The following is a 21632-nucleotide window of genomic DNA, read 5'->3' as shown; positions in this document are numbered from 1 at the left end:
ATTTCCTGATTCCACATCATGCCAAGTTCTCCAGGGAGATTTGTGAAGTTTTCTGATACTTCAAATTGCAGTAGACTCTGGGTCTCCCTCTACGACCACAGAAAATATAATATAAAAAACAGGAAATTGTGACTGATCTGCATTCTACAGAAACCCTACAACGGCAAGTGTTTAGTTGGGCAAATAAAGCCAATTTCCTCCCTTCACAAGGGATGGCAAAATTAAGTCACACTACATACAGATTTAACTCATTTACTACTTTCAGACAGTGTCACAAATTTAAGAAAAACTGAGGAAACAAGAATTTAATCTGCTTATTAAAGTGTGATTATATAATTTAAGTCTTCCAACTAGTTTCCTCACCCGTTTTTCATTGCTGGCAACTGAAGATTGGTATTATGGCATACTCCTGGTAAAAGCTGTATATAGACAGCTGGCCTTCTGAACCTATAAAACCTTCAGGTTCACCACCTCAGTTTTTAATGCAGCCAAAAGAGAACATTGGAATTTTAGGTTTAAACTACTCTCTCTACCAGTCCGGTATTAACTGTAGTAGCAGCTTAAAAAACCCTACACCAAGTCACACACAAGTTTCATAGTTTGTAGGGTCGGAAGGGACCTGAAGTTGGTGGCCCATAAGTGTTTTCCACTGAGGTCTGTTAAACTGATGCCTCCTCCAATTCAGTTCAGAACAAGGATGTATAAGATTACGGGCATGCTGCAAATCTTACTTATTAAGTATGAGCCCTCAGTGTAATTGTAAACCCAAGAGAATAAGTACAAAGAAAGCAGAGAACAAGGCAAGACAGAGTAAGACTAGAGAGGTAGTATTTCTCTACTGCTATTGGGTATGAACACATGAATGCTGCAGCAGTTTCAAAAGGGCAGACGATGTTCAATGGAACAAGCATGAGATGATACAGCTGTAGCAAAACTTCTCCAAGTTTAAGACCGCTTCCTAGTTCCCACCTTGTACACTAACAGTTGGAAAAGTAACATCTGCTGCCATTTTGAAATGGCTCCAAATGTACACACTGTATTTTAGCAATGTTCTCTAAGTATAGAAATGTCCAATTTTTAAGTCCATACATGCAACAAAAGAAACAGAACTGAAGAGGTTGCAGTAGAACGACAAGAAGTGCCTCTAATGCCTAGAAGAACATGTCTTGCAGCAAGAGACTAATGAAGTTCAATATTTAGTATTTTAAAGAGAGAGAGAGAGTACCTTCATGGGGAAGACGTTTGATAACTAAATTTTAAAACAAGTAGAAAATGCATAATGAAATCAAACAGTGAGAAGCTAAAGCAGACAATTTCAAACCAGAAATAGTTCAGCATTTTAGTAGTCAGGACAATTAACATTAAAAACCTTACTTAGGAATAAGAGATTCTCTTATTTAAAGCTTTGTCCTGGCTTAAAGAAATAACACGCAGCTGTAATCTCAAAGTACAATTTGCCTGAATGTATTTGCATGAATTAGTCTGCCTTTGAAAGGAGACATTAGTTGTAGCTTTGAATATCCTGACTGGATGGCTTCTAGGTTTATTATTTCTTACACATTTTACCCTACAACACTAAGAACAAACAAAAACGTTGTAACAGAGATAAAATGGTTGGAAACTCAGTTAGCATTAAGGCTTGAAAACAAATCTGTCAATATCTAGGGCTCAAAGTTTGCCAATGACTTTTTCCTTAAAAAATGTTGGTTGTTAGTCAGCCTCACCCCAGCATCTCTCACCCAGTTTTTTGTAACAGACCAGCTTGTTTAACTGCACACACTGTCAGCTCAACAGTAATAAAACAGCATGACTCAAAGAATGTCTACATTTTAGTCCCAGCTCTCAGATTTGAGACCCTGACCATTTCACAACTTATTGTCTTACTTATGTCATAGGGGAAGGAGGGAAAAACAGCTCTGTAACAAGTGAGATAGGACACAATGTCCAGTCACAAAGGCTGAAGTTGAGGAGTCTCTCAAAATATTGTCTTTCCAGCCTACACGTAGTCTTATGTATCACCATTTTACAGCATGAGTTTGCATTCAGGTTGTCTTCCACCTAAACCTGAAAAAGCTAGCATTGATTCTCCATTTTCCAGTGCAGTTTGCTTCTTCAGCTGCTCTCAGTTCAGCACTTGCACACTAGGAGGCAAATAGCTGCATGTGGTGGCTCTGAATTGCCATGCAAGAGAAAAATATACAATCCTTTAGAACATTTGAACTTATTATTGGGAGTCTGGCTTCAAAGAAGGCATTGTCTCAAGCAGTTAAGTTTTGTAAGAGAAGCCCTGTAGTCTTTTCCTACTGCAGTGTCACAAGAAGATCACATGTTTTCCTGTGGTGGAGCACACTGTTTATTTTCAAGTGCCTCACACATCACCATTAGGATTTTGAAATTCTCTGCAAGGGGCGAGATGGTATTTTGATGCATCAGACTAATAGTATTTTATGTTTCTGCTCTTCATACAAGGTCTAAATTATACTGCACTAGCATACACATTTTGTTTCATAATTCTTCTGTTTCTGAAGGTTTTTTTTGTTTTGTTTTGTTTTTTTTTACTTACTTTTGTCACTTCTTCTGCCCAAATCTAGTCAGCATTAAAAGTTAGAGAAAAAAATACACACTTAGAACAGCATGGTGTTGTTTTAACACAGTATAGCCATACTTTTTTTTAAAATGCTTCCCCCACTCTCCCAAGTTTAAAGTCTCTAAAAGATTGGGCAACCTACTCACTGCAGCCATATGAAAGTCTTTGGTATGAATTATGCTAAATGTGGCATGCATTGTTTTAAATACAGTAGAAAAATTGCAGTTTGAATACTGCAATTGTATAGTACTATGTAATTTTATAAATCACTCTAAATGGAGAGAGAACAGAGTTAAAAAACAACACTGGTTTACCATATAACATGGAAGTATTGTAACACCACTTAATTATTTAGAAAATAGATATATCAAAGAGCCTAAATTATAAAGCTTAGAATAAATGAGTGATTGTTAGTTTAGCAATGAATATTTTTAAAATGTAGTAAACGTAATTAAGGTCAAAACACTAAACCAATTAAAATAGCCTCACATTTGACTGAAAGAAAGTCTACTAGACGCACTGTGTTAAATAGAGACAACAAAAAGGAGTGATTTCTCTTGCTATATTAATTTCATTATTGGTTGCCTGCCTCCACGAGAACAACCATTAAACTGAACAAATGGACTAAACAGCATTTACAGATCTCAACAACACCTTTAAAAATTAGTAGCAAAAAGAGCTGTTTTACAATACTGTTTTTCTTTAGTTAAGGATGTTGCAGTCAGAAAACCTGAAAACCAAAGTCTTACTGTCAGAGATAATAGTTAAGAAATACACAAGCAACACCCAAGGCATCATTTGTTTTTTAATGAGAGAGAAAATTCTTAGCTTTCTGATTTATCTCAGTAACAGATCCCTAAACATCGGTTTAAGCTACAGACCACAATCAATGCCCAAATGAAGGACCATCATAGCATCTTGTGTGTATTTTGTAATGAGCATCTCAACTGTTTGTGGCAAGTAATATTAATTTTTAGGATAGGAAATGCACTTGATCTTAGCCAAAAAGCCAAGAAGCGATGGACTTGCAACAAATATAGATATCTTATCTTGGTTTCAAATTAGCCCACCCATACTAGAATATTTAATTTTTGTATTAAACAAATATGTATAGAAGTTTTCCATAATATTCTTAGATATGTTGCATAATTCATACCAGTCTATACAGAGCACAATGGGAATTTTTTTTCGCCACTCAACTGAACTCAAATTAAGTAATGAAAATATTTTCAAATGAGTCTGTTAAGCTTTTCTGACATCAATGATGTGAAAAAATAGACTGTATTTGGTCTAATAGAACAATATTTAACAACATGGTCATAAGTTTGTTTTTGATAGAGACAAAAATAATGGAATATTCAAGTACCCAAAAAGCTTATGTGACAATTAAAGCCACATGACTCAGATAGCAAGAGGAAACACTTTGTAAGAGAATGAATGAACACTGGAGGCCAACAAACCTTTAGCCACTTTACATGCAGCAAGTTGAGCATGTAAGAGACATTTACCATAATGTTATTTTCTTCAGGCTGAGACGTGTTTAGTTGCTTAGGTGCATAGATAACAAAGACAAAACCATGTTACACTGTGAATACAGTTGGTAAATAAGTTTACTGAACGCTACACGATTAAACTAAACAGACTGTGAACAAAACACAAAAAGATCTAGACAATTTCGTGTTTAATTCAAACTTTTTTGTTTAGCCACTTTAAATACTGCTCTCAGCTAAGTAATTTGGCTATCAGACATATATCACTGCTAGTCTGGAAAAAGATTAAAATAACAATATTCTATGTGCATTGGTTTCATTTCCTTTTATGCTGCAGAAAATATGAAGAGATTTTGAGGTCATTAAAGAAGGCACTATTATAAACCCTAAATGAAAGTGTAATTTACTTAGGCTAGTGGTTTTCAACCTTTTTTTTGCAGTGCCCTAAAAAATTTCAAATGTTTACAGACATGGAACCCTTCCCCCACCCAGTGTTTTACTGGAAGAGGACTCACATTAGTTTGGCCTGGATCCCCAGCATCCGTATAGCTCACATGCTTCAGCAGGGCTTTTTGGCGCTTTTACCTAATAGCTAATTGAGTCAGCTATTAGGTAAAAGCGCCAAAAAGCCCCACTAAAGCACCTGAGCTATACAGATGCTAGGCAAGCTGGGTCAAAACAACTCGATTCCTCTTCTGGGCATGTGCTGTGCTTGGTGCCAGGGTGCACCAAGCTGAAAGTAAAGCTCCGTCGTTTTGTTTTTTCCGTGTCTGTAAGTACCCCTTGGGCACGTCCAGACGAGCCCGCATGTGCCTCTTGCCGCATCTTAAAGCAGTTTGAGATGTGGCAAGAGGCATGTTGGGAACAAAAAAGCATTCCCCGTACTGCATATTTGCAGCAGGGGCTCAAAATTTGATACCTGGATATCCAGGTATCAAAACAATTACAGAAAAAAGCAGGGCAGGACATGGGGGGGGACTTGTGGGGGGCTGTGGGTGTGGACAGAGCTGCTCTGGAGGAGTGGGTACCCTACCTACTTCCCCCTGCATGGACCACAGTCCCCTCCCCGCCTGCTCCCCCCACAGCAGTAGCCCATTGGGGTGCTCAGAGTCCTCCTGGCAAAGCCTGCCTGCAGCACAGAGCAGCAGAGCTTGGCTCCAGCTGCCTGGTACCCGGTGGTGCTTGTAGCAAACTGCACAAGCCCAGCCTGGTGCAGCGTGGCACCATGCACCTTAGGGCAGTTCTGGGCCACTCAAGCTGTCATCCAGGGCCCCATGCTGCTTGTGGGGACCATCTGCCACACCATCCTCGGTCCTGCATGGACAGGGCCCTGCATGCTTTCGGGCCAGGCTGCTCCCATGCATGCAGGCAGGATCCAGCCTGGTGCAACAGGCAGTCTCCACGAGCAGTTTGGGGCTCCAGGTGACAGCCCAAGCAGCCCAGCGCTGCCTGAAGACCTACGGCGCCATACCAAGATGGGCCACACTTATGCGATGTGGCAGAGGCAGCACCAGGTGTCAGACAGCCAGGGCCAAGCCGTACTGCCCTGTACTGCGTGGAGGGGCTGTGCCAGGAGGCCCCGAGCACCTTGATGGCTGCTGCTGCTGCTGGTGAGCTGTGGGTCCTCCGGGGCTGGGGGAGGGTTCTGGGACCTGCAGTCCCTGTGCAGTGGGCTGTAGTCCTGGGGGGTGGGGCCTATGGGCCCTGTTGGGGGGGGCAGTCCGTGAGCTGGGGGGGGCTGCACCCTGTGGGGGCCAGGGAACCCACCCCTCCTGTGCAGTCTCACCATACATCTCTTCACATCAACAGTCCCCCCACAATCCACCCACAAACCCCACACCCCCAAACAACTCCTACAAACCCCTCACCAGATACCTGGCCCTGGGAGTCAGTAGCGAGGAGACTGGGGCAGGGGACACACTGTGAGTAAGCGGCAAGGCATATTAGTGAGCATATCAGCTGCACATCCTGGTGAGCAAAGGGGATAGGAGCAGCTCTGATTTTTCTATGACAAAAAGCCAAAAGTAAATGCCAAAGTGTATAGATATTTAGAATTTATTTTATTCTGATAACTGAGGCACCGGTAGGCTTCCAAATTGCTTTAAACTTGTAAATGTATCAATAAAACATTGCTCAACTGATCTCTCTATATATAGTGGCATTTCGTTTTAGTAGCAGAAGAACACTGTTTTGGGTATTTTAATGAAAGGATTTGGATTTCTTACCACAGAATTTGCAATTTTTAAACAGGGAACACTAGGATCTCTGCTGGTTAGACAAGTAGCAAGACGCAGGCAGAGAAGCCTGGCCAGGGCCAGCACTGGAGACCTAGTGGGAGGGCAGAGGAGGTGGCTGACCTGTTGGCCATTTGGACCCAAAAAGACACACTTTGACTGTTCAGAGCAGGCCACTGGAAGAAGCATATTTTCTGGGCAATAGCTGCCCAGATAGCAGAACAGGGGCATCCCATCCAGGTCTGGCAGGCATGCAGCCACAGAGCCACAGGTCAAAGGGGGTGGATGCTGTCGCAGGTGTTACAGACAGGCAGCAACCTCCACTGCCAGACTGCTACAGTGGGTAGAGGGGACAGGGGCCACTCTAGGTAAGGGCTGCTTTAGTAGTCCAGCTGGCACAAGGGGTAGTACCCCTGGACACCAACTGGCTGGGCCTCAGAAGCTCCCGAGGGTAAGTAGCCCTTAGCTGCTCACCAGGGCAGGCTTTTATACTGCTGGGGCCAGCACAGGTGCTGGCCCCAGGCTCTAGCTCCCCCTGCTTGCAGATCTGGGAGGAGCTGGGCAGGTCATTTTGCCCCAAGTACACAACTTGCTCCACACCAACGTCCATTTCCAGGCATGTGCACTGAGGCAAAAATCCCCAGCTCGATTTTTTGCCGCTTCTACTTGAATTGCTACAAGCACACGTGACTGCATGCGTGGACACGCCCCTTATGTCTATACCAGTGAGTCTCACCCAGGGTTATGTAGTAACATCCTGGGGTGCTGCAAGACCCTTACAAGTGCTGTGGGGTGGCACAATTCTAACACTGCTAGATGTGCAAACACCTACATGGTTCGTAAGAAAAACCAAGGAATTTCAAATCAAAATCTAGAGCATCAAAAACGTTTTAACTCAGCATGGTCTTTCCAAGCTCTTTGCAATCTAAGAATTTCTCTTTTATTTTTCCATAGTCAAAAAAACAACTGAAAACAAAGAGCTGGCATTTTTGAAGGGTGCCTTGAATCTAATGAAGTTGAGAACCTCTGGTCTCAGCTTAAAACCCAAACCCTTTCTTCATTTTGAGCACTAATATTTACTGGTTTGACACAGCTGCTAGACACAGGATTAGAATTGAAGTACAGGTAGAAATGATAACACAGTTAAGATGTTAAGTGGCATGATCCACCAGCACTACACACCATTTGGTAGTGAAATGTTTAAAGGGTAAGTAGATTTTTGTAAGAGTGGCTGTGAAGCAGCAACTGCAAAGTAACTCGATCTCCTACGTGAAGTCAGCTAATACCTAGTTTTTTCTGATGGGGAGAAAACTAATGAGTGTAAGCAAATCCCAGTATAACTCAAAGTAATAACTACGCTAAAGTTTTCCAAAGCAACTGTTCTAAAAGTGGCCAGTCCTTGAGCTATGTAGCGCGACGAATATACTGCCAGACTTACAGTAGCAAGCCATTTGTATTTTAAAAAAAGAAGGTACAAAAATGATTTTCATATTTTTCCTGAAGTTATGCAAGATTCTAACAAAACACAGCAAAGAACAAGACAATATGGAAATGTGGTACTGCATGTAGTTTAACATACATCACAGTTTCACCTAATGGTTCACTCTCACTTGCAACTGATCTGTTTATACTCCCACAAAATCTATACTCCCACAAAAAGCAACCACAATACAAGCTATTCTTGAAGTTTGGAACCCCAAAACCACCACCAACACCCTGAACAGTACTATGTGAAGAAGTTCATTCACAATTCTTTGTATTCAAAAGGTGTTACAATAAAATGCTTTAGGATAGAAGAGATGCTATACAAATGTCTGTCAAGTTGCATTGTGAAAAAAAGTTAGGGAATAAATTTAAACACCAGTTAGCACTGTTCCATTTTCCTCCATCATGTGCCACTTAGGCATTTCTGGCCAAGTGAAAACCAAAACAAAACAAAACTACATACTAGATGCATCTACACATGCAATTAATACAAAGCAATAAACTCCAGAGTTTACTGCTGTTTGAGTATGTGCCCAAGAGCGCAGCATGTTGAGCTGGATCACAGCAGCCCTGGCTGGCAGTGAGCCAGGGGGGTGTCAGGCTGCCAGGCTGTACTTTGTATTTACAAGTAATATCTTGCTGCAGAGTAAATCAGTTTACCCCAGCCTAACAGGGGCATGTGTACATGCCAAGATGTTTACTGCGCAGCTAATAAGTCTATTTTGCAGTAAACATCTTGTCTAGATGTGCCCAATCAGTTAATATAGGATGAGAAAGGTCTGTTTTTGGAGAGTTAAGGCAAGCCTATGTGTACTTTTTTTTCCAAATATTAACAATAGTCTACTTACTGCAGCTCTAGCTTCTGCAACCTTTGCCTTCTTCAGTCTGGTTTTCGCTGCATCCAAATCTAGTCTCTTGTTTTGCAGTAGCTTTCTTTCTTTCTATAAGTTTAGGAAAATCAGTTAGGTTACATAATCAGGGTAATTATGAGTCTGCAATACCCAAGCATTGCTAAGCCACTTACTTGAGACTGTATTCCTAATGTACCACATAAAACTGAACTTTTAAACTTAGTGAATGTGGCAGGTGTTCACAACATATTTGCTTTTATAAAACACTGTTTTGCTTGCTTTTTTAAGTCTGCTTTAAAATATACTCATGTTTTTAAAAGCTTCAAGTGCCCAAAGCTGAAATTTAACTATCCCCACTTCCACTTAAGTATTTATATTGAGAAATATTGAGATATATAAAAGGAAGCACATTTCTCAACTTACAGCAATTGTTTTGTAGTCCCCTTCAATAAAATTTCTTAGTGGAGTGAGAAAGTTTATAGCAGATGTTTGTATTAGTTCTCTGTCTGCAGTTCCAATTCGCTTTTGTGTTTCCCCACATTTGATGAGTGCATTTCCTGAAAAATAAAAAGAGATATCTGTTGTCCAGTTGTTCCTGTATGTGGTTAACAAACAGGCTCCTAAGAACAGGAACTTAAGCCAGAAGTTTGAAAACTAACCAGTAACCAAAAGGAACAGTATTTTATGAAGTACGAACAGTTACTTTCCAGTTACATTTACTTTAAAGTAAGTAAAAGACATATTCATTGTTAGGTCTTAAATGGGACTAGTTCATCATCATCAGTCACATGACACAAGGGTAACAGTTTTCCAGTATATAGGGAAGTTTGATCAGTGAGTCTGTACATGACTGACGGGGTGGATCCAAGAGCTGCATATTTAGCTGCAGATGTGGCAGATATGACCCTTATTTCCCAAACTATCCTGGTGATATCAGGTTGTAGCTCTTTTCCTTTGAGATGCTTTCATTTATCTGCCTGCATAGTGAAGAGAGTCTAACCAAAACAACTGATACTTTGCCATATATCATGGTGCCACCAGGAACAATTCAGTGCTTGAGTCTCCCAGGTTTATATCACATGTTGATATCACATTTCTTCAGATTGTCCTTGAAGGTGTCCTTAAATCTCTTCTTTTGCATGCCTCTTGAGCAATGACCATCTGTGAGTTGGGAGTATAGGGCCTGTTTCAGAAGCATACTGTCAGGCTTCCTTATGATATGTCCTGTCCACTGGAGCTGCTGCTATACAAACACAGCTCCAATGCTGGTGTTGTTTACATGAGCCAGAATGCTGGCATTCATTCGCCTGTCCTTCCAATTATTATGTAAGTTTTTCCAAAGACATTACTGATGGTAATGTTCCAAAGCTTTTAGGGGTTTCTGATATGTCATCCAAGTATCATACCATACACAGGGTAGGGATGACAACAGCCAGGCACACAAGAAGTTTGGTTTAGGTCCTGATGTCATTATCATCCAAGACAGGATTCTGGAGACTTCTAAAGGCATCCAATGTTGAACACTGTCTACGTTTATGTTTTAGCCAAAGTGGCTTCCCAGGTAATGGAAATGCTCAAAGTTCCTGAAGAATTGCCCTACAGTTGTAATATGAGGAGCAGCTGGCTGGTTCAGAGTAGGTTGGTAAAAGTCTCTGTCACGGATGGCCCCGCGAGCGGCCGTGAGCTCGCGAGCGCCCCTTTGCCGTGCCAATTAGGGTGGTCTGACACCCTCTACTCGCCCGCCACGTCTTAGATCTTATCGGTTCAGTATGGGAGGCTGCCTACTCGCACCTAACGGCACCGCAATGGTATCACTACCGCTCCAAAGTGGGGTCCTCTCCCCCAGCCTTATGGGCAAATGCGTGCCTCCAAAACCTCCCCTTTAGCACGCCCCAAGCCTCGCAGCTGTCCCGGGGGACGTTGTCTGGTCCCCTTCCTGTTCTGCGCCCTCTCCGGGCCTCGCCCTCTCTGGGGCCTGTATCGCGCTCTCCGCGCTGCGCCCTCTCCGGGCCTCGCCCTCTCTGGGGCCTGTATCGCGCTCTCCGCGCTGCGCCCTCTCTGGGCCTCGCCCTCCCTGGGGCCTGTCCCGCGCTCTCCGCGCCGCGCCCTCTGCGGGCCTCGCCCTCTCTGGGGCCTGTATCGCGCTCACCGCGCCGCGCCCTCTGCGGGCCTCGCCCTCTCTGGGGCCTGTGTACCGCGCTCTCCGCGGGCCTCGCCCTCTCTGGGGCCTGTGTACCGCGCTCTCCGCGCCGCGCCCTCTGCGGGCCTGGGGCTCAGGTGGCCTTAGCCGTGCCTGGCCCCCGCTTGGGGCTCAGGTGGCCTTAGCCGTGCCTGGCCCCCTTGACCCTTTCCTTGGGTCTTTTCTCGTCACCCTTCCGGGCCGGGATCCAACCCCGTGCTCTGTGCCACTCCGGCACCACCGTTGTGCCCCCCTGGCACCGTGCCCCTACTGGGCACCCGGAGCCCCCAAACTGCTGGGGAGCCCCGCTGAGGCCTCCTCGCTCCCCTACAGCCTCACCCGGTCCTCCGGTGTAAACTGCAACTCAAAGTTAAGCCCTCTGGCTCCAACCTAAACCGAGGCTCCACACGCCTATCCGTAACTCCAAGCCCTACCGGGCTCTCAGTCCTACCTGCAGTCAGGGTGATCTTGTTCCCTACATCATCGCAGCCGGTTAGGGTGGCAAGGCTGCTCAGCTCAGCCGCAGAGCTCCTGCTCCTGCGGCAGCCAGAAGGGAACTGCTCCCTAGGCTTTGGCCTAGCTGTTTATAAGGGCCTGGCCCTGCCCCTCTCTGGGCCACATGACCTGCCTGGTTGCCCTAGCAACCCCCATCTGTGTTGCTTCAGGCCTCTCCTCTTCCTGGTCTCTCCTTAGGAGCGGGGCGCGGGAGTGCCCCGCGACAGTCTCTTTGTTTTGATGACACGGACAGTGAGCCCAACTTTTCGTATGCTTCACAGAAGCAATCAAGAGTGACCTGGAGCTCTTCAGTTGAGTACGCACACACTGCACAATCATCAGCATACTGAAGATCAGTAATGGAGGTGTTGGTTATCTTGGATTTGGAATGTAACCCATCAACGTTAAAGATTTCTATCTATATGGTACTGGATGTTTACTCCAGATGGAAGTCCATCAGCAACGAGACCTGGAATAGCTGCAATACAGAGTGTTTGCTTTACTAGTGAAGAGGTCTGTTTCTGAGACATTGCTTAGGACAGTTACTGTCATGTTGTCATGAAGAAGTCGGATGACAGTAACAACTCTTGGCGGGCATACAAATCTCATCAGGATCTTTCACAGAATCTCTCTGTTGATTGAATCAGAGGCCTCAGTCAGGCCAATGAAGCCGATATAAAGATCTCAGTGTTGCTCGCAACACTTCTTCTGCAGCTATTTAGGAACAAAGACCGTATCTACTGTACCACTGAGCGGTCTGAAACCACATTGGGACTTCAGTAAAATCTCCTCTGCAAGCAAAGTAAGTTTACTGAAAAGAACACCGGTAAGGTCCCTCCCAGCTATGGACAGGAATGGAATACCACAATAGACAGGATTGCAGCAAGTATCTCCTTTTTCAAATATGGTAGTGATTCTGGCATCTCAAGTCACTGGGAATCTCTTTATGTTTCCAGTTTTTCAGAACAACGATGTACAGTTGGTGAGAGAGAGTTTTTTTTCCAAATCACACAAATTCCAGCTGGCATTTCATCAGGACCACATGCTTTGTTGTTCTTTATCTGTTTAATAGCCTTCAAGGCCTCTTGAAAGATTGATGAATCTGCAAGGTTGTCCTTAACGTTATAGAATGGCTTTGATGGGATTGTATTCAACATAAGAACCTCTCTTGAGGAGCTCTTGGAAGTAATCCTTCCACTGTGCGCTGATAGTGAAGCTGTGTTTAAGTTATATTCTTCCATTCCTGGACCTCGGAGGGATGGCTCCTTGTGTGCTTGGCACATAGATGGCTTTGGTTGTGCTGAAGAAACTACCTAGGTTATTGCTGTCAGCACAGTCAAAAAATATTTTTTGCTTTGTCCTTCCACTTTTTCCTCATGCTCTTGAATTGTCTTCTGGTTCTCAATTTTAAATGTGTCCATAAATATATTGCTTCTGTTTGAAATTGATGTCATTCTGAAAAGCTTTGAAGGCTCTCATGGGAATTTGAACTTTCCTGTCATTCTCATCTAACCACTCTTGATGTTTCTTTGTGGAGAAGCCTGGCTATTCTTCAAATGCCTCAAGATGTCTTTCTTGAGGCTATTCCACTGATCATTACTGTCAAGATCATGAGGGACGTCAGGTAGTTTCTCACTGAGGCACTGCTGGAGATTATCACCATTAGTAGGCTCTTTCAAGTACTGGTGTTTGATATTTGAGCCTCTTGGTTGCTTCTTATGTCATTTTAGGGTAATACATATAGACATGACAGAACGTATCAAACAATGATCCATCCAGCAGTTGTGCTGGTCATGGTTCTGGTTATATAGATGTTGCAGTGGTCCTGGGCGCACACTATAAAGTAGTTAGTCAGCTGTAAGTGTTTTGAGTGGGGTAGGCATCCATGATGTCTTTCATTTGTTTCTTTGGCAGGGTTAGTGATGATGAACCATAAAAACCATATTCATTGTTAGATTTTAAATGTGAATAGTTAGCAAAATTATGGTGATAGTACCTAGCTATCTACAGCAGTCCTATCTTAAGTATCTGTTTCATTCACTTCTCAGTGTTATAGTTTAATCCAAAAGCAGTCCCCTGCAAAGTCTGATGGAGTACTCAAGCACTTTAAATTTTTACTTACTGGTCAAGTCAACTGTTGGAAAGCTTTTAAATTCTAAATACAATCTAGTTTAGAAGACAATTTAGAATTGTACTTTAATTGAAGATTATTATTAAGCCTGACAACAACTGTTACAGAAGCTTAATTTAGTCCAACAACGTAATTAAATTAGAATTTTGTTAAAATATCCTGTAATAAAGTCTTCATTATCCTTCCCTTCTTACCATTCCCAATTTGTTTTATACACTCTTACGGTACATGCAACTTTCCCATGAGTGTTGATCAACACCTGTTTCCCACCTTCATTAACTTTTCAGCATATTCAACACTCATATAGTAACACTCGCTTAAGAGCAGATAACACAATATAATATGCCAATTATACTTTCCCGATTTAAAAGCATTACAGCAAGCTGTAAAGTAAGAGGGCAACATCTGCCTGTAAAGAATTAGATACATTAGTTTGAATGACTTATTTTTGAAAAGGATGAAGACCAGCAAACTTTGGACCTTATTAATATGGGAAAAGATGAGATGATCAGGCATTTGCAGCTGGTTTGTCACTTCCGTAATGTAAAACAACAAATAAAACAAAAACAAAACCCCCCCCACAAAATTAGTAATGGTTGTCTTACTTTTTGCCAAGACACTTTTATTTTGGAAGTTTATGTGTTGTTCTTTCCTTTCTGAGGAAATTACTACTCTGAGACAAAGAATTCATTCCTCACAAAACAGGGTTCCTCTCCCCCTGCCATTTACTTGCTTCATCTCGTTGTGTTCTGAAATGACAACTACCAGGCTTTGTAATTTGTGCACCCTGGCAACTATATATTTATGCATTTTTGGTTGGTTAAAAGTAACCGTTACGCCAGTTTAAAGAGTTGTTTTAGAGTCGCAGGTAATGCAAAACCTGTACTTCGAATATTTTCAGAGATCCAACTTTAATAACTAATGTAGCAATGCTGCACAGGTAAGCACTTGCAGAGTGGGAGAAAGTTATTGATTATAAAAGACATACATTAGAGAGCTAGCCTTTTGCAGAAAGGTTCAATTTGATTTTAGGAAAGTTACTGTGAAATTCCAGTGAGATTTAAATCAAGGTTGTCTTTTTTATAAGAACTCCTACTTTGCAGAACATGTGAAAGGCAGTAAAATAAATATTTTATCAAATAAAATATTTTATCCACGCATTAGAAAGTAACTACACTTTACCCTTACAGCTAAAGATTCATAGAGAGACCAAATTCTAGAGCTAACAGTTCAGGCAGTAAAAAGTTATGCATCCACAAAAAGGTGGAATTGTGGCTCCAACAGCTGTTGTAATGGAATTTACCCTCAGTCTGGGTTAAGAACTCAGATGTTTTTGAAAAATGTCAAACTGTTAAAAAATTGACAACTTTTGCACATGTTTATTAGAAGGAATAGAAAATGTCTCTCACTCTACATTGGGTATTTTCTTGCACAAGGCTGTGCATTTGGTTTATGACACAAGAGCCATCTTCTTACCATATGCTGTCCCTGGGCCAAATTCATTCCCAGCATCTATCATATATTGGCCCAGTAATTCTGGATTATTCATACGACTTGGTGCTTTGCGGTCCAACTTTTCATAGACAAATTCTTCTATTCTAGCATCTAAAAAAAGTTTCAGAAATACATTACTGTAGATCAAGAGCAGTATTAGAATGAATTTACAAACAGGATCATAATTTACCAAATCATTCACTTAACATTAAAGTGTTAAGTACTTGGATAAAGTGATAAATCACCAAGACAGATGTGTTCATGTTTTTCTTCATCTACATACTCGGTTTATAAATGTTTCTAAATGGCTACTTAAGAAAATGCAAAATGGGATTTTTTCAAAATCATGAAGTTAAATCAATCATTGCATTTCCTCACATACCACATGCCCCCAACTAAAGACATACAAGTTGTCCTAGGAAGGTACAATGAAAAAAAATCCTTCTAGAGTCATGGCCAAAAGCTAATTTCATGAAGCAGGGACAGAGCCTCATCTTCAGCTCACTTCCCCCTCCCCTAACTGCTCAGACAAAAGCTATAGTTTTTGGTCTTCTGGTTGCTCAGTCAAAAGCTACCATCAATTTAGCAGAGGGTGTAAGAGGGTTCAAACTCCAGCTCAGATGCTAAAAAGTGGACCTTGCCCCTGCTGCCTGCTGGCCGAAAGAGCAGCATAGCCCCTGGTAGCCATTCCAGTGTCTCTATGCTTCCATTCCTGTGGAAAAGTCAACCTCTCCACTTAAGACACATGTCCCAATTTCAGGGGGTGGTATATGAGTAAATACAATAAAATGTATGAAACAGAGTTGATACTGCAGACTAAGTTGTCCCTTAAGCAAAACTTGAGCTACCTCCTCCACCTTTAATGCATCTGCACAGCCTCATCTGATTTCATCCAAAGAAAATCATTCTGTTAACTCACAGGGAACAATCACAGGATTCTTCTCTACAGGCAAAAATGACTTTGATCATTCTCCATAGTAAGAGAAGCAAAGATTTTACAATCTAGCAAGAGAGAGAACCAGCTCCAGGGAGAAGGCCTGCTAACTCCGGAGAGTTGTTTCTTTTTTAGATCTGTGGTTTAAAAAATTCCAGGGTAAGTAGTACACTTTTCTGCTTTTCATTAAAGATGGGTTTGAAACAGCTCCCTCTATTCCGACTTGCTCAGAGTAAAGAATCTAACATTTTGCAGTTTGAAACCATCAAAAGTAAGTCAAGTTATCTTTCTACAGAACTAAAGGGTGTAAATGTCATGGGCTTGTTTAATACAGTCCGTCTCATGTTTATGAGGAAATTAAGTGTACTTTCCTGAACAAAAATGATTTTTAATACCAATTTCTATTTTCCATGTTTATATACATGTTCATGATTACTTCAAAATTGAGCACATGTCTACAGGAGGCTTTTACTGATATTATAAAAAGTAAATCAAATGCACTCTGATTTTAGAAAATAGGCCAAAAAATCTTCTGGGTACCAAGTAAAGCATTTATGTAGGAAGTGTTGAAGAGTTTGATTTACTGTGGATGAAGAATAGTTAATTTGTACACTGAGTATCTCCAGATTAGATTTTAACTGAACATTAGACTCTTCAAAATTACTGTATTCTCTCATATATAAACATACACCTTTTCCTGCAAAATCAGAAACCCAAAATAAGGGTGCATATATTAAGCATGTTAGCTGATTTTCAGCCTGGGATAGAAGCACCTGCTTTGCTTCCTGCTGTAAAGTGCAGCAGTTGTGGCATTACTATCGAGGCAGCTGAGGGAGCCAGTTGCTTTAATGGATCATTGTCCTTGACTCCAAAAGTGTTAACTAACATCTTTCCTTTTTAGTGGTCTTTATGTTACACTAATAAAGCTAACCTTTCTTAGGGCTATCTTATCTGCTAGCTGATCTGGTCTCCCTCCTCCTCTTTCACAGACCTGGAGACTCTTTAGCCCATTTCAAAATCCTAGATTCACCCAAGGAGGACTATCTCAATATAGCTAGAGTTTCAGTTAAGCAGGAAAGGGTGGGCGAGACCGCTGAAGATTAGGCTTTGTCCCTGCTCTGGGCAGCTGTAACTCAGGAAAAATATTTTCTCCTTTATGCTGTCTTTCAAAAAAACAAGGTGTATATTATATTCTGGGCTGTGTTGTATACGAGAAAATATGGGTAACTTTTCCGCAGAAAAGCTGTAAGATTGCCACCCATTCACTATCTTTTTTACTCCATTTATCTACTACCATTTCACCAGCGTGGAGTTACAACTCAAGATTCTCTTTAAACATTTCCGTAAAAATCAAGGCATAATACAAACTTGAACTTCAGTATCAGATTTAATGTCCATTTTCCGCTTGATGTGTTTTTAAGTAACCAAGAATATGTTTAACTCTCTTTCCTCTGTCCTGCAAGACTGCTGGTACTCTGGGTGGGCTAAACCAGAATAAGTTCTTAGTTGGTTAGATTTTCCAAAAACTGGCCAAGTGACTAAATAATCCAGACTGATATTAAAGTTTTTAAAGACAGGGGTTGTCAACCAGGTGTACACATTCCTCTGGGGGTACTTGGGAAGGCCCCAGGGGGTACAGGGCAGTGGCGCAGGGCTGCCAGTACTTTGTTCCGCCACGTGCTTCCGGTGCCTTTTTTTTTTGTTGGTGCTGTGCGCTCCTGGCGCCTCCACTGCCAACACTTCCAGTTTTGCCATTACAGGCTTGCAGGGGACCCCCCGCTCATCGATTGGCTGCCGGGGGACCACCCCCCACCAGCCTGGCTGCCATCAACTAGCTGCTGAGGGACACCCCGCTTCTCAACTGGCTGCCAGGGGAACAGAGACCAAGAAAGGTTGAAAACCCCTGTCTTAGGGTGATTGCTAACTTCTATAGTTAGTGTTTCAGAATTTAGTGCTATTACAAATCATTTAATTAGCCAAATGGCACTTGGCCTACCGATTAGAATTTAAATTTATATGCATTATTGAAGTCCCATATGAATGTTATTATGAGCTTGTGATGCATTTTTCTTTTTAATATTCTTTCACGTTGTAGATGTTCAAACACTTAATTTTGTGATTTATTACTAGAATCACAAAGGAAATCATTTGAACAGGTCATGAGACATGTATTTCTTGGTTTACAAGTTTGTAGAATAGAGCTGAATCTTAGACTTGGTGTGAAATACAAGTAACCACTTAGCTCTAGCTTCCCCTGGTATATCTGCAAAAACAATGACCTGACTGGACTCAGAAGGGGTTGCAGAAGCTGCTGCAGTGTTACTTCCTATTACAGCAGCTCCATAAAAAGCAAAAAAAGGAAAGAACTATCAGAAAAACCTGTGGGGGATAACTTGGGCCTGCCAGCCAAGAAGCTTGGCCACAAATGTTCTAGGCTCAGTTTGCAGACACGGTGCTTTGGATAAATGTTATATCTTTTATTAAACCAGCTACATAGTTGGAAAAATTGTTCTTTGCAAGCTTTTGGGCCCAAACACCCTTCTTCAGGCATAGGGAGAGTCTGCCATTGTTCTGTAAAAAACAACTACTGCCTTTCCCTAGCCCTGAAAACGGGCGTTAGTCCCCGAAAGGTTGCAAAGAACAACTTCTCCAACTATTTAGTTGGTCTAAAAAAAGATATCCCATTTACCTAAAGAACCTTGTCTGCCTATGTCCTTAGACCAAAACAGCTACAACCAACACCCCTACGCTCAGTTTGGAAGTTGTTTATCTTTGATATTTAATAGCCGTCAGCTAAACTAACTAGCAACATGCATGGGCTCCTCCAACTGTAATCTCCAGTTGGTACCTTTTCCTATTAAGCCCTCGGTCTTAGTCATTTCTTTTGGGTGATGTTACTTTAGTTTCATAGGCCTGTTGTTATACATTTCTGTCTCTTGTGTACGACAACTAGAAGCAGGACTTACAGAGATGCTGTTATGCTTATTCTTTAAGTCTGTCCTATTAAGCAGTCTTTTTTACTGGAAAGGGGGCAGGGGAAAAGAGGGACTTAGGATAATTACTGTTTCTTTGTTACATACTTATTTCTCATATGTGATTGCTTACTTCTTCCCAACATTCTTATTCCAACTGTAAGCAAGACAGATGGAAACGACAGAGACAGACATGCCACATGGGCTCTTGATTTACAGTCCCTCTCTCATATATTCTTATATTAGTAACAAGGCTCTTTGTAATCCTGGCTACAGACAGAGAAGTGAAAGCAGACCCAATAACCCTGGCTCAAACATCTGTTTAAGCTTTTTGGTCCATCTAAGGAAGCATGACACTACAAAGTAGCCAATTCACTACTGCTACTACACTTGAAAAGTTGTCCCAGAGAGCAGTGCTACAGCTTTACATATTAAAGCTTCCCCCCACATGAATGTACATGCTCCCAAACAATATACAGAGGGCCTTTTAACAAACCATATGCACAATTTGGAATGTCTCTCTCTTGTATCTGGCTATCAACTACTTTAGATTTACTGCAGGAGTACATTCTATCCTTAACATAGATTCCTAATTTTGTATCTTCTTAACCTCTGTTCTTCACACATTCCAGGGGAAATAAGTTGTGTTTTTAGGTTTAATGTTTTGAAGACAGTGAACTTCATTATTATTTGGAAAGAGTTTTTCTCAAAGTCACCTTTAGGTATAGCAAAAGAGTATTTTTTTCTAACCAAAACAATCAGCTCCTTTTGTAAAGGAAGTGTTAGGAGCAGGTTATGTCAAAAATCACATCTTTTAGCACAATATGATCTGGTCTCCCAATTCTAGATTCTTAAGTCTTAAGTCTAAGATGCTTAACTGAAGCTTCCTGCAACCCAGAAGCTTGTACCTTTTCTTATTCTTTAAGAACGCCTCTTTGGTTTGAGAATGATATACTCCTAAACAATCAAATAATCAAAGCTGATTTTACAAGCCCCAAAAGATCAAAGATATCCTCTTGCATTAGTTGTACTTGTGGCACTGCATACTCACAGGGAGAGGTGCTTTAGAAGCAAGACCATGATTAGATAGTACCCCCTTCCATCCACATTCTAACAAATCTAGAAGAGGAAGTAAAACAAATTGTATGTATATAGAGTTTAGAAAAGAAGACCAATTCAGAAGTCATTCAAGCTTGAAACTGAGTAGGATAGGAGGGTTACAATTTTGAGCCAATCCAATAATTTTCATTGAGTAGCTTAATTTATTTCAGTCTCATTCTGCTCACAGAATATTCTAAGTTGTTTCACTTTAAGGAAGTATTTGAATATTTGATGCTAGGGTTTTACTAGTCAAGTGTGACTTGTCAGCCTTGTTGCTCTTTCGGTTGAGACAACACACATATCTTATGTTTCCCATAGCCTTTGTTACCTCTCAGCTCTGTGTTCTTGGAGACCCTGGCACAGTATGCAGCCTGTCTGATTCACAAAGGGCTCACCGCCCCCCCGCCCTGCCTGAACAAGAACTGATTAGAGGAAGGACTTACAAAAGACAAGGAAGATGCAGTGGGATCGCACCTAAAGCCGTCCAGACAAGGGTGATAGGAGTGAAGCAACTCCCCGGTCTTATTGACATGGGAGATGGGACAGGAAAGCACCTTCATTAGCATTCAGGATGGAGAACAGAGATTCCAAGGCAGGGACCGCACTGAACTCTGGGACCAGTGAAGCACGGGAGCACTGCATGATGGGGGAATCCCTGCTCCAAATGCTACTCAACCCACATCTACACACATCCAGCTCAGCATTTATCAGACCAATTCTTGTAATGATTCCTTTACTGGTACCCAAACCACTGAATTTGCCTGTCTGTATTGTGAGCTCCCCCAGAGTAATGCCACCCATAGCCAGGAGTGATCAGTTCCTATCAGGCCCATTGTTTACTCATAAACAAAGCTAGTGTTCTCCCTTGAGCCACTGTTAGTTCTCTACAAAAACCCCTACCCAAGCTCAAGTTTCTGTCATGGTACTTGGATCCAAAAGCTACGCCAGTTCCACTCCTTTTCTGCCTGGAATCCCTCCATTAATTGTGCTGAGGGCTCTCTGCCTTTCTGCGAGCTCCAACAAACACCTGGGAACCTCGACTGGTTCAAGCTTCACTGAGTGGCGAGCCCCCCAACTCTTTTTTTTCTTCTCTCTCTCTCTCTGACTCCAGGAACTTGACTTTTGCTTTCTTACTCCAGGCACAGCTTTCTAAACCTGACTTCTGTTGATCAAACTTGAGCTAGACTTCCCCAAATACCTAACTGAAACTATGTTCTATTGCAACTGTTTTATTTGTCTCTCTTGGATGGCTATTACTATAGGTATCATCGTAAGTTCATATACCTGGCAATAAATAACTTTTATAGTTAAGCTGATTGCTTATACTCTCTCTCTGAACCTCACTTACTCTTCCTTCCTCCTGACCTTCCCATTTGCTCTGCAGCAATGCTTCTTTTACTCAAGCCAAAGATACCTGTAATGCCCAAAACTATGGTGGAATCTGCTCATCAAGGGAGTTACTATTAGGACCATTGTGACAAGAGATTGGGACATGCCGAGTTTTGAGGCACATGAGGGTATCTTTACTATTCATTCCATCCGGAAAGAGCACGCACCAACTGCAGAGACTCCTCAGCCTCAGAATGGTTTTTTCAACCCGAAAGCTTGCTAAAAATTTTTCTCCAGCTATTTAAGTTGATCTAATAAAAGATATCAGACCCAAAGAACCTTGTCTGCCA

The 21632-nt window shown here is 41.9% G+C and overlaps 1 protein-coding gene across 1 annotated transcript in view; it reads right to left on the bottom strand.

Annotated features, from left to right (window-relative positions):
- Nucleotides 1-21632, bottom strand: part of SH3GLB1 (SH3 domain containing GRB2 like, endophilin B1) — a 33221-nt gene that overhangs the window by 6640 nt on the left and 4949 nt on the right. The window contains exons 3-5 of the mRNA XM_090048242.1: nt 14929-15057; nt 9071-9204; nt 8645-8737 (exon numbers count right to left, since the gene is read on the bottom strand). Of these exons, the coding sequence (XP_089904368.1) occupies nt 8645-8737; nt 9071-9204; nt 14929-15057 (356 nt within the window). The remainder of the gene's footprint in view (nt 1-8644; nt 8738-9070; nt 9205-14928; nt 15058-21632) is intronic.

The sequence above is a fragment of the Crocodylus siamensis genome, chromosome 5, assembly GCF_052110815.1.
Source record: "Crocodylus siamensis isolate JL-2025a chromosome 5, ASM5211081v1, whole genome shotgun sequence".
In the NCBI taxonomy this organism is placed as follows: Eukaryota; Metazoa; Chordata; order Crocodylia; family Crocodylidae; genus Crocodylus; species Crocodylus siamensis.
Note: the sequence above shows the minus strand (reverse complement) of the source record. Positions and strands in the feature narration are given on the sequence as shown.